General features: G+C 52.2%; 1 protein-coding gene across 3 annotated transcripts in view; it reads left to right on the forward strand.

The window, feature by feature from the left end:
* The window catches only part of GSN (gelsolin), a 53,772-nt gene that overhangs the window by 27,262 nt on the left and 14,087 nt on the right, over window positions 1-12,423 (forward strand). For all 3 annotated transcript variants that reach the window (XM_049637461.1, XM_049637442.1, XM_049637451.1), the window contains 5 exons: window positions 380-584; window positions 1,297-1,451; window positions 7,183-7,344; window positions 8,873-9,022; window positions 10,199-10,288. In XM_049637461.1, the coding sequence (XP_049493418.1) occupies window positions 389-584; window positions 1,297-1,451; window positions 7,183-7,344; window positions 8,873-9,022; window positions 10,199-10,288 (753 nt within the window). In that variant the 5' untranslated portion in view covers window positions 380-388. The remainder of the gene's footprint in view (window positions 1-379; window positions 585-1,296; window positions 1,452-7,182; window positions 7,345-8,872; window positions 9,023-10,198; window positions 10,289-12,423) is intronic.

A 12,423-nucleotide genomic window follows, 5' to 3' on the forward strand; every position in this document is an offset into this window, starting at 1 on the left:
CTCTTGGGGCTTACAGCAGTTCCCTGTGCCGCTTCCTAGCTGGGGGTCCTTGGCAGAGTCACTTCACCTCTCCGTGCCTCAGCTGTCCCATCCAATTGGCACTAAGAAGGGAGGGGAGAAGAGAGGTGGAGCCCTCTGTCCCTGCATCACGGTGAGCTGAGTAGGCGAGACAGACTCTGGTCAAGGACAGGGTTTGGAGCCTAAACTCTGCCCTGTTTGCTCGCTGGCTCACAGAGACGGGTAGACTCGCCTCAGAGGTGGGGAGATTCAGAGGCTCAAGTGAGATGCTCTTGGGGCTGGAAACCACCCTCCCTCGTGCCCCGGGGTCTCTCCCCACCGAGGCTCCTGCCCCCGCTCAGGCCATGCCTGTCTCTTGCAGCCCAGCAGCATGGTGGTGGAGCACCCCGAGTTCCTCAAGGCAGGGAAGGAGCCCGGCCTGCAGATTTGGCGTGTGGAGAAGTTCGACCTGGTGCCCGTGCCCCCCAACCTTTATGGAGACTTCTTCACGGGCGACGCCTATGTCATCCTGAAGACGGTGCAGCTGAGGAATGGCAACTTGCAGTATGACCTCCACTACTGGCTGGGTGAGGCCACCCCTTCCCCGTAAAGCACAGACCTTGAGGCACAGTCCCCCAGGAGGACTTAGTGACTGCTGAGCATCGAGCGTGTGCCTTCCCCTTGGCTAGACATTGCGGGTCTGGAAACTCTAGAGCCTGCCTGCCCCCATTCAGACCCCAGCTCTGCCCTTTGGCGCCACTCAGTGCCTCTGGAAAGGGCACACCCTACCTCCCGGGAGTGTCTTGAGGGTTAGACAGGTTACCGTGGCACTCAGAGCTGGGCTGACCTGGAGCCCCCGGACCCCCTCCACACTTCCCTGGTCTAGCTCCAGCCACACCCTGGTTTGCCCTGCAGAGTCAGGAGCCTGGAGCCCCTGCTCTGCTCCGGGACTCGGTAAGTTCCCCCCCATCTCCGCACCTCACTTTGTTAATCTGTGAACTGAGCCACTGCTCCCAGGCCTGACTTCATGTCTAGAGGTCTGAGAGGGAGTGCAGGGGAATGAGTGAGAGGTGAGTGTAGGAGGATGTGTCAGAGCTGAGAGGGCTCTTGGAGACTCGTGGAGTCCGGCCTCCCGCCGTCCCCTTATACAGATGGGTTAACTGAGGCCCAAAGAAGGTAGGGGCTTGCCCAGCTTCTACAGCCAGGCCTGGACAGTGCTGGGGGCTCAGGACTCCTCCTCCTTGGGAGGCTGGGTCCACTTTCGGGAAGCCAGGCTCATGCTGCTCTGACGCCCCCTAGGCAATGAGTGCAGCCAGGACGAGAGCGGGGCAGCCGCCATCTTCACCGTGCAGCTGGACGACTATCTGAATGGTCGAGCTGTGCAGCACCGTGAGGTCCAGGGCTTCGAGTCAGCCACTTTCCTGGGCTACTTCAAGTCTGGCCTCAAGTACAAGGTAGGTCTGGGTGCCAGGGATGGATGCACCAATGGCAGAGCTTGCTCAGGCCCATCCATCTTTCAGCCTTGTAGGTTGGGGTGGCAGACAGGTCAGAGCTCGGCTTTTGGAGTTGGCTAGCCCTGGGTTTGAATCCTGGGCCTTCCTAGCTGTGTGACCTTAAACAAATTACACTCCCTCTCTGAGCTTCTGATTTCTTATCTTAAAATGGAGAGAAGAAAATGTGTCACTTCACAGGATTGTCTTCCTAGCCCCAGCAGTGAGGGGTGGGCCATGGGTGGACATCCAGCCGCTTGCTTCCCCAGGGCAAGGCCCAGTCCTGCTCCTGTACCTCTCAGTTCATAGGTCCTGCCAACAGAAGGCCCCATATTGGGTATCTGAAAGGGCAGCCTTGACTTCATTCCTCATTATGTTCATTAGAATCCTCTTTGACCTTGAACTCTGAGGAGTCTGAACCCACACAGCCCTTACCCCCAATCCTCGGCCAGGTGGGGCTGAGCAAAACCAAGCTAGGAGCCCTGAGAGGCTCTGCCCTACTGTGCTGTGTGACAAGCAAGCCACTTGGCCTCTCCGAGCCTCCTTTCCTCTCTGGATGCATGAGAGCCAGTGGTACCTGCCCTTCAGGCCTGGAGACAGGATTTGGTGAAGGGTGGCTGGGAAATACCGTGCACAGGGCTGGCACCTTGGAAGCGTTCAGGGAAAGGTGTGGTTTTACAAAGCCGGGGTTGTCTTCGGTCAGGATAGGGAGGGGATCACGAGCTTTGGTAGCCAGATGGGCCTTAATGTCAGAGTGCAAAAATCTTATTTTAAGGTAGGGAGGGAAACTGAGGCACAGAGCGGTTAAGCAACTGGCCCAGGGTCAACCAGCAAGTCAGTCCTAGAGGCAGGACCAGAGCCAAGATCTTCTGACTCCCAGCATTCTTTCCACTACACCAACCTGCCTCTTGTGAGCCAGGCTCTGTCATAGGGGTGAAGCCCTGTCTGTGTTGTTGATGTGCTGTGTGACCTTCGAGAAGTCATTGCCCCTGTCAGGGCCTTAGGGTCCTCTGTGCCAACTGGGTGGTATTTGGGGGTCTGAGCAGGAGTCTGCTCAGGTGAGGCGCAGGGGACTGGACAATGGGAAAGCACGCTGTGACGGAGATAGCAAAGAGTAGGGTGGGTTCTGGGAACAGGGACTCAGGCCCGGGCTGGGTGGAGCTAGGCTGGATGCCCCGGTGCCTATCCAGTGCCCCCTGTTGGCCAGTTTCTCTGTACCCACAGCTCCTCCTACTGAGCTGACCTGCTCCCCCTTCTTCCTATAGCCCTTTAGGAGGCTTTGGTACCTTAAAAAAGAGGTGAGAAGCTTGGGACCCAGACCCCAGAGCTGGAGAAGAACCAGGCCTTTTTGTAGTTCTTGGAACAGGAAGTGGAAAGAGCACTTGACCAGGAGTCAGGGAGATTGAGGTTCAGGCTCCAAGGCTACCCCCTCTAACTGCTGTGAGGCTTTGGGCCGGTCGCGTGCCTCTGGGTGTATGCTCTCGCACATTTATCAAGCCCTTGTAACAGCAGTGCCTGCTTGTTGTTGCTGTTGTGTGGACACAGCAGCTTAACTTCTGGGCAAGGTTAGCAGCTTCCGCAGCTGGTAGGCGACAGAGCTGGGATTCAGTGTAAAGCGCCCAGCACAGAACTGGCTCACAGTGGACGTTCTGGACTCCCTGGTCCCTGATCTTAGTGCAGACGGGGCCTAGGAATCTGCATGTGTGGCAAGCATCCGCTACCCTCTGGTGCGTCTTCCAGGATGTTCTTGGACCGTATTCTGCCGAATGCTCTGTGGGGTGAGTTCCTGGCCCGGCCCTGGATTTGGGACTTCAGTCCTGAAAGGCCCAGGCTCCTCCTCGTGGAAATGGGAGGTCCAAGGCCAGTCCTATTTGCTGCCTTCTGCAAGTCCTCCAGCTGCCCCCGCACTTGGCAGGCCCAAGCTTCCTGGCCTGGAGCCCTCATCAATTATAGATCCCTAAGGAACAGACTTTGTTACGCAAGACTTGTTTCTGTGAAAGCCTGCTCCTCAGAACCAGTTCTGTCCTTGGGGTGTGAGAAGGGGCACGGAGGGGACAGGAGGGCCTAGAAAGGGCTGTCATATGTCATAGGCCCTGGCCCCTCTGGTTCTGCAACCCCCCTACCCTGAAAAGTATTGCAATTTTCAGAATCTGGAGATCCCCCCTCCTCCTCCTCTGCCTCTCAGACAGAACCCTAGAGACCCCTCATGGCTGGGTGATTTGAAACCCTTTGTTCAAACAAAACCTGGGCTGGGCTGAGTCATAGAAGCCCCTGGCCCCACAGAATCAGTTGAGTCCTTCCTGGACTCCCTCCCATTTCTTAGATAAGTAACCTAGAGTTCAAGAGAGGGAGGGGACCAGCCCCAATCAGTACATTTTTCTTTGTCTTATAAACAGTTAGACATTAAAAAAAAATGTAAATCTGTATAGCTTTTTTTTTCTTCTTCTGACTATAAGAGTAATACAAGCTTATTGAAAAATGTCAAACATTATAGAAAAGCAGGTTTTAGAAAGTATAAGTCCCGTGTGATTTTACTTTTAGAGATATACACCAAATGATGGATAATACTTTGCACTCTATGTGTGAATGAATAACCGTGTAGATTCATGTATACATAGGGAACTCTATCATCTATATAGCATCACTTTAACTTGGAAAGTGACTTTTAGGACCATTTATCCTGTTGAATTTTGTTCAAATGTGATGCCAATCTCTGCCCCACCGAATGACTAGGCCATAGAAAGCAATAATCACTTCTAAAGAGTATAGTGAAAATTTCCATCCCCTGCAGTTGTAGACCCACTAATGCCTTCCAAGATCTTGCTTTGATCTTTTTGTTAACGTTTCCAAGTCTAATTTCCTAGGATGGTAAGGTTAGAGGAGTTAATTAATCAGGAGATTCGTGTCCACAATCATGAGACATCAAGCATTCTTTTCCTTTATAAATTCACAGAGAGTTTATTTATTGTTTTTAAAATGTTTATTTTTGAGAGAGAGAGAGGAAGAGAGAACGTGAATGGGGGAGGGGCAGAGAGAGAGGATCCCAAGTGGGCTCTCCACTGACAGCAGAGAGCCCGATGCAGGCCTCGAACTCACAAACCGTGAGATAATGACCTGAGCCAAAGTTGGATGCTTTAACTGACCGAGCCAGCCAGGTGCCCCCAAAGAGTTTATTGAAACCAAAATTTATGGCCTAAAACAGCCCTTTTCCTTTTTATTTTATTATTTTTTTAACATTTATTTATTTTTGGGAGAGAGAGAGAGAGAGAGAGAGAGTAGGGGAAGGGTAGAGAAACAGGGAGACAGAGAATCCCGAGCAGGCTCCATGCCACCAGTGCAAAACCTACTGTGGGGCTCGAACCCACAGACTGTGAGTTCATGACCTGAGCCAAAATCAGAGTCTGGACTCGCCACGCCACAGTCCTTTTCCTTTCTTAAAAAAAATGTTTCTGTAAGTAAAAGGCACACTTGAACAAGTGAAATAGTTTGGAAACATAAAAAAGAATTAAGGGCCTTTCTCTTCTTCCGCGTCCCCATTTTCTTGTCTCTGAGGAATCCGTGGTAAAGGTTGGTGTGTCCTTTTAACACTTTCTGGAGAAGTTGTTCAGATCCACTGTCTCTGTGCCTCCAGCCGTACCAAGTCCTTGGGTCAGGGCTGTCCACGGACACTCAGGCGTTCCTGGGCTGGCAGACGGGCGAGGCTGGGTCCCTGGAGGACGAACTTGGGAGTAAAACCAGCATTGCCACTCACTAGCTGAGACCCTGGGCGCAGAGTTGAACCTCTTTGTGCCTCAGTTTTCTTGTCTCACCTTCTTGAAGTGGGGTAATGAGAGCCCCTACCTCAAGGGCTTATTGTGAGGATTGAATTGCATGTCTGTAAAGCAGGTGCCTCAGCCCCCCTGACATGGGCTCGCGGAGTGGCAGCCTCTGCGGTCATTACCGCGTGAATGCCGGGTTTGCATCTTTATCCTCAGCTGCCCTTCCTCACCTGCTCCCCAGCAAGAGGACCCTTGAAGCAGAGGAAGGAAAGGCTCTGTGAATCCCTCCCTGGTAGCCCTGCTCAGCCCAAGGGGATCCTCTTGAGAGGCCTCATGCTGGAACCAAGAAAGGACACCAGAGGGCGCTTCACTCACAACAACAAAACCCAGCTTGCTTCTTGAAGGCCTGTGCTCTGAGCAGTGGCTTGTTTCCGCCTCCGGTCCTGGGTGACCGTAGTTACCTTTGCTCTAAGAAAACCTGATTTGGGGTCAATAATGTTGGTATTTTAGACGTAGTCACACCTGGGTTTGAATCCCAGTTCTGACATTAACTAGCTGTGAGCTCTTGGGCAAGTCCCTTCACTTCTAGACTCTACTTTCCTCATCTGTAAGATGGGGTTGACTGACACCTTCCTCACGGAAGATGCAGGCAAGATGCCCAGCACAGGGGGCATGGCATTGTGATTTCAGACACACTTTTGATATTGCTTGCTGTGTGTAGACATAGTAAGAGCCCAGTTGAAACTCGCTCGCTTTGTCCACCTGCCCTCATGGAGTCTGTGCAGCAAGTCAGACCTCAAAGTGTCAAATCAGACACCTCAAAGGGAGTTGGTGGAGAGGGGCCACATTTCTGGCCTTAGTGGGAGCCCTTCTCACTCCACCCCGTGACACGTGCAGCCAGGCTGGGAACAGGAGGCGGAGTTTCAAGCCTTAGCGTTGCCACACATGAGCTGACTGCCCTTGAGTCAGTCGCTTCACAGCTTTGGGCTTCAGTTTACCGCGAGTAAAATAGGAAGCCCTCTTCAGGACCTTCTCGACTCTGACTTGTCATCCTGGGGGTAGGGACTGCTCACGAGAAAGCCAGCGATTTTCCTTGGCATTTCCTGAGCCGAGGGCTGTTTTGACCGCTGTAGGGCAGCCTTCCTGAAGGCCCCTTCCCTGGGACTTGGTGACGACTGCAGAGGGTGGCAGAATAGGGACTTACATCCTCATTTCAGAAAGGAGAGGACTGAGGCTCAGAGAGGGATAGAGACTTACCCAGAGTCACCCAGCACTGTTGTGGCAGGGCAAGGACTTGACCCTGAGGTTGTACTTTACCCACAACTGTCTCTGAAGGCATAGCCGGGGGTTCCTTCTGTAGATGGAGGGAGAACTGGGTGTGGGTCGGGAGCCATCTTCCTGGAGAGCGTTGAAGGATGGGAAAGCTTGGGGTTAGCATTTCTCAAAATGTTTTGCAGAACACTTGAGCTATAGGCAGGATGTGGTAGAGAAGGCAGTTCTTGATTCCATAAGGTAGGAAACGCCATATAAAGCAAAAGGGAAACCTATTTATTTACCCTGCGACTTCTCAGAGCCTTTATTATGCTGATGTGCATTGTGTAAGGCAGTAAGAAGCATTCCCTGAACCCTTTCCTTGCAGAATAACCTGGAAGACCAAAGTTCCTTAGAACATCCCTTAGGAAATGCAGTTCCTCAGTGTTTTGAGAAAGGATTGTCTGTAGCTTTTTGGTCCAGGCAAGTGACCCCCGGGGTCTTTGTTAGCAGAGTGAGTATGAGATTCAGAGGGGTGGCAGTAAGCAGAATCTGACCATGGAATCTGCTGGAAGGCTACTGGTCAATAGGCCAGAATCTCCTTCATTTCACCCCTCTCCCCTGCCCCCATATCTGCTTCCCTGGACCCTTTGCCCTGGACTGACACTGTCTCCTTGACCCAACAGAAAGGAGGCGTGGCATCAGGATTCAAACACGTGGTGCCCAATGAGGTGGTGGTGCAGAGACTCTTCCAGGTCAAAGGGCGGCGTGTGGTCCGTGCCACCGAGGTGCCTGTGTCCTGGGAGAGCTTCAACAATGGCGACTGCTTCATCTTGGACCTGGGCAACGTGAGTCCTGCCCTGCCCTTTCCCAGGGGCCACTGAGATGCTTCTGGCCTGGCCAGGCCTGACTCTGGGGAGGTGGACGCACTGATGCGAACGCGGACAAAGACGTGGGAAGGGCAGGCCCCAGGGACATCAGCTCCTGCGTTCACACGTGTTCTGTGCGCGAGTCAGACACACCTGCAGGGACTCGAGTACAGATGTGCCCAGCACGCATAGACTCGCGTGTGTAGACCCAAGCCCACCACACACAAGCGCACAGACCTTGTGCGCAGCATCCTCCAGCTTCGATTGACATACCGGTTCCCTGACGTCTTGCGTTCACACGCCCATTTCACGTACCTCTTGACATATGGTCACTTACAAATGCAGGCACGTGCAAAAACTGTCGGCTCTTGCCCACCAGGCCTGGGCACGCCCCGTGATGAGTGCCTACACACATCGACTTGGGTGTGTGTCACACGTGTAGTTGTACACGCACACCTGCATATGGCCACGTGTGCGGGATGCACTTACCCCAGCCCGGTTTGCAGATGTGGGATGCTGTGTACACGTTCCTGACACCCGTGTGCAGTCAGACCTGCAAGTGGGCGTGGCCAGACATTCTACCCCGACTTCCTAGGTACACGTGCTGTAATATCCATGCAAGTGTTGGGAGATACATTTTGTGTAAGCTTTTTATTAGAGCCTAATAAGTACACAAAAGTGTGTGTGAGTCCTGAGTGCACAGCTCGGTGGGTGTCTCGAAGTGAATACACCTGTGTAACCGACACCCAGATTAAGAAACAGAACATCATCAACCCATAGAAGGGCCCTCCTGTGCTCTTCCGGTCCCTTCAATCCCGTGGGTAGCCATCATCCTGAACTCTCTGGAATTACGTGGTTCCAGTAGTTTCTGAACTTTGCGTGCATGGAATCATTCTTTCTTGCGTCTGCTGCCTTTTGATCAACATTCCATTTCTGAGATCTGTCCATATGGCATTTGGTTATAGATGGTTCATTCTCCTTGCTGTGTAAGATTTCACTGGGCTGATGTGCCCCAATAACGCTTTTATTGTTTATGTTTCTGGTCGTTTCTGGTTTGAGGCTCCTGCAGGTTGTGCTCCCCAGAGTGTTCTCGCACAGGCCGTTCGGTGCACACGCAAATGCCCTTCTGTTGGGTGTACCTCTGGGAAAGGTACTGCGGGGTCACGGGATAGCAGTCTGTGGAGCTTTGGTAGCCAAAGCCAAATGGTTTTCCAAGGCGGTTGTGCCGATTTCCGCTCCCACTGGCAGGCAGACGGGTTTATACACGTTGTAGGTGTAGTTGAACCTGTGAGAAAGCACATATTCCAAGCTGCACACTCACATATCCTGGTGCACACGGATCGCGCCCAGTGTGCCCGGCCGTGCGCCCGGCCGTGCTCCAGCGGCTGCATCAGGGCACGCAGAGAACGAGGTGAGCTTACACACGCCCCGCAGTCTCCTCCGTGTCATTGGGCCGGGCTTAAGTGAAGGCTGGGGCACTGCCTGACACAGGGTCCCCGTCTCACAGGACATCTACCAGTGGTGTGGCTCCAACAGCAACCGATTCGAGAGGCTGAAGGCCACGCAGGTGTCCAAGGGCATCCGGGACAACGAGCGGAGTGGCCGGGCCCGAGTGCATGTGTCGGAGGAGGGCGCTGAGCCCGAGGCGATGCTCCAGGTACCCGTGGCCACATCCCAGGGGTGCGGGGTGGGGCCGAGCATAGAGGCGGGATGCTCATTCTTTCCCCTCCATTGGTTAGGCAGTTGTGAGGTGAATTTGTTTTTCCACTGAGCTGGAACTCGTCGGGAGGTGGGGAAGAGCAACTTCCCTGACAAATCCCAGACTCCCCTGAGAGGTGGGGCTGGAATCCCAGGGCCTGGTGCATGCTGGGGTTGTGAGCCACACCCTCTTGCTGGGAGGGTCAGGTCTTTCCAGGGAGCTGAGGAGGAGGGTGGTGGCGGTGAGAACAATCCCCGTGCTGGAGCCTGATCAGAAAGAGACAACTGACCCAAGCCCCTCTCTCCTCTTCTGATCATTCCTAGTGATTTATGGTCCATTTAGGCAACTGCAGGATGGCTTTGCCAGCCATCGTGCTTTGAGGACGTGTCAACGGAGGCAGAGTTGACCAGGATGAGGAGGAGACCATGAGCTCTGTTCCATGCCTTTTGCTTCCTACTTGTCTGGGGGCATTTGAGTTCCAGTTTTTGGGAAGAGTAGAAGATGATTATCATGGGGAGGAGCCTGGATACCAACTATGGCTTGGAAGGGGCTGTAGCTGGGGCTGCTGAGTCTGGTGGTGTAGCCCAGACAGAGGAGTAAAAATAGACTGAGAAGTCACAGGGATACAGGTTCAAATTCTGAATTAGCTACCTCATAGCTGTGCGTACAAGTTAACCCATCTCTCTGGACTTCAGCTCCCTCTTCTATAAAATGAGAGCGATAATCTGTGCCTCCTAGCATGGGTGTGAGGATTAAGTGGGATCATTTGAAGGCATGTGGTGGAAGGTGTTTGCCATTCTTAGAGAGCCGGGGAGGAAATGGTAGAATACATTTCTGAAGGACTGTCCTGAGGTGGAGAAGTGGGGTGTTCTCACGGAGCTCCTGCAGACAGGGCAACAGGGAGGGAAGGACTTGCCAGGCAGGTCTGGTTGAGATCCGCACACCAGAGACATAGGAAGAGATACAGGACGTCCTCAGAGGAGGCTCTACCCTAAGTGGAGGGTCCCTGTGGATGCCCGAGTGGTCCTTGCCGGCCGGGAGAGGGAGCTCTCTCAGGAACCCAAGCCCCTCGCTGCGGGAGGGGGCTGCCAGGAGCTCACGGCCACCCTTTCTTCCGTGCCTCATCTCCTACAGGTGCTGGGCCCTAAGCCGACCCTGCCTGCAGGTACAGAGGACACAGCCAAGGAGGATGCAGCCAACCGCAAGCTGGCCAAGCTCTACAAGGTGAGTCTCAGCTGCTCTGTTCCCTGCGTGTGGGGTCAGGACAGGGAAGCAGCTCCTGACCATGGGACCCTGAGCAAAGCGCCCTCCGTCAGGGGCTCGGCATCCGCACGTCTCCGGTGGGTGCCCGTCTATTCCCTTTGCCTTCCGGCACCGAGAATAAGAGAATTTGATCAACCGTGGACACACTTACGTCCTGCTCTTCTGTGGGGTCTTGGGCAACACATATCCCTTCTCTGGGTCTCAGTTTCCTCATCTGTCAGGTAGGGAGAAGGGCGGTAAGGTCAACTTTGCAGGATTTCTAGGGAGTCCACAGAGAAAACTGGGGGGAAAATGTTTTAAGAAAATACTTGGGAAAATACTATAGAAATGGCCGCACATGCGTGTGTAGTTATTTCATTTAGAATTTGTTTCTTGTGATTTTTTTTTATATGTATGTATTTTTTATTTTAGAGAAAGAGAGAGAGTTCACATGAGTCGGGGAGAGGGGCAGAGGGAGAGAGAGAGAGAATCCTAAGCAGGCTGCATGCTCAGCACAGAGCTCGACGCAGGGCTCGATCCCACCACCCTGGGATCATGACCTGAACCCAAACCAAGAGTCGGACGCTCCACTGACTGAACCACCCAGGCCCCCCTGTATTTTGTGATTTTTAAAACTCAGGCTGATCTTGAGCTAAGGAACTCTGGCTTCAGGGCAAGAGCTCTGGGGGAAAGCCCAGCCTACACCATGATGCTCATGTGGTGCCCTCAGCTTATTTTGGTAAAAGAACAACAAAATGGGGTGCAGATTCCTATCACCTTCGAAGAATAACCACACTGAGTTTTACTCTGATTATAAAGTAATGTATGTTCATTGAAAAAAGTAGCAATACTCCAGAACATAAAAAGAAATGCAATTCCACTGGTTTAAGATAAGTACCATTTTTAAAATGTTTTAATTATAAAAGTAACAATACTCAAGTTTTTTTTTTTTTTATTAAATTTTTTTTTTAACGTTTATTTATTTTTGAGACAGAGAGAGACAGAGCATGAACAGGGAAGGGGCAGAGAGAGAGGGAGACACAGAATCTGAAACAGGCTCCAGGCTCTGAGCTGTCAGCACAGAGCCCGACGAGGGGCTCGAACTCACGGACCGTGAGATCATGACCTGAGCCGAAGTCGGACACTTAACCGACCGAGCCACCCAGGCACCCCTATAATACTCAAGTTTTAAAAAAATCAGCCTCTCCTGCACCCTTTTTAAGGTTACCATGGTTACACGGTGACCGTTTTAGTGAAAGAAAGTCCAGATTACATCTTTTTGTATCTAATTACACACTTTCCCATCTCTATTTGATATAAATGGATCCAAATTATTCACGCTTTCCTGTGACCTTCTTCTTCCCTCTCAGCATGGTCAGGAATATCTTTCTACAACCGAAATCTAGATGCCCTTGGCTAGTGGCTCTGTTGTGTGCTATTTTATGAAGGTTAAGAATTTCAACAGACCCCCTAAGTGATGGATGTTAGGATGTGTCCACCTTTCCTGATTGCAGACGGTCCCTCTTTTTTTTTTTTTTTTTTTTAAATTTTTTTTTTTCAACGTTTATTTATTTTTGGGACAGAGAGAGACAGAGCATGAACGGGGGAGGGGCAGAGAGAGAGGGAGACACAGAATCGGAAACAGGCTCCAGGCTCCGAGCCATCAGCCCAGAGCCTGACGCGGGGCTCGAACTCACGGACCGTGAGATCGTGACCTGGATGAAGTCGGACGCCTACCCGACTGCGCCACCCAGGTGCCCCGACGGTCCCTCTTTGTACACTTGTACTGAGTATGGCCTTAGAACAGATTCCCAGACGTGGATTATTGGGTCAAAGCCTGAAGACGAAGTCAGTGATTGAAAATACCAGTTCTGGAGTCAGATCGCCTGGCTTTGAATCCCGGGTCTGCCTTCTAGCTGTGTAGTCACTTAGCCTCCCTGTGTCCTGGTGTCCTTGTGAATGAAATGGGGATATTAGTAGAGGTTTCACAGGGCTGTTAGAAGGATTAAAGGAGTTCTAAAATGACATAATTTATTAAATTATACAAATTGTTCAGAGCAGTGCCTGGCGGGTAGGAAGCACTCAGTAAGGATAGAACATTTGTTCCTTAAGGTTCT

Source organism: Panthera uncia, chromosome D4 (genome assembly GCF_023721935.1).
Source record: "Panthera uncia isolate 11264 chromosome D4, Puncia_PCG_1.0, whole genome shotgun sequence".
Lineage (NCBI taxonomy): Eukaryota > Metazoa > Chordata > Mammalia > Carnivora > Felidae > Panthera > Panthera uncia.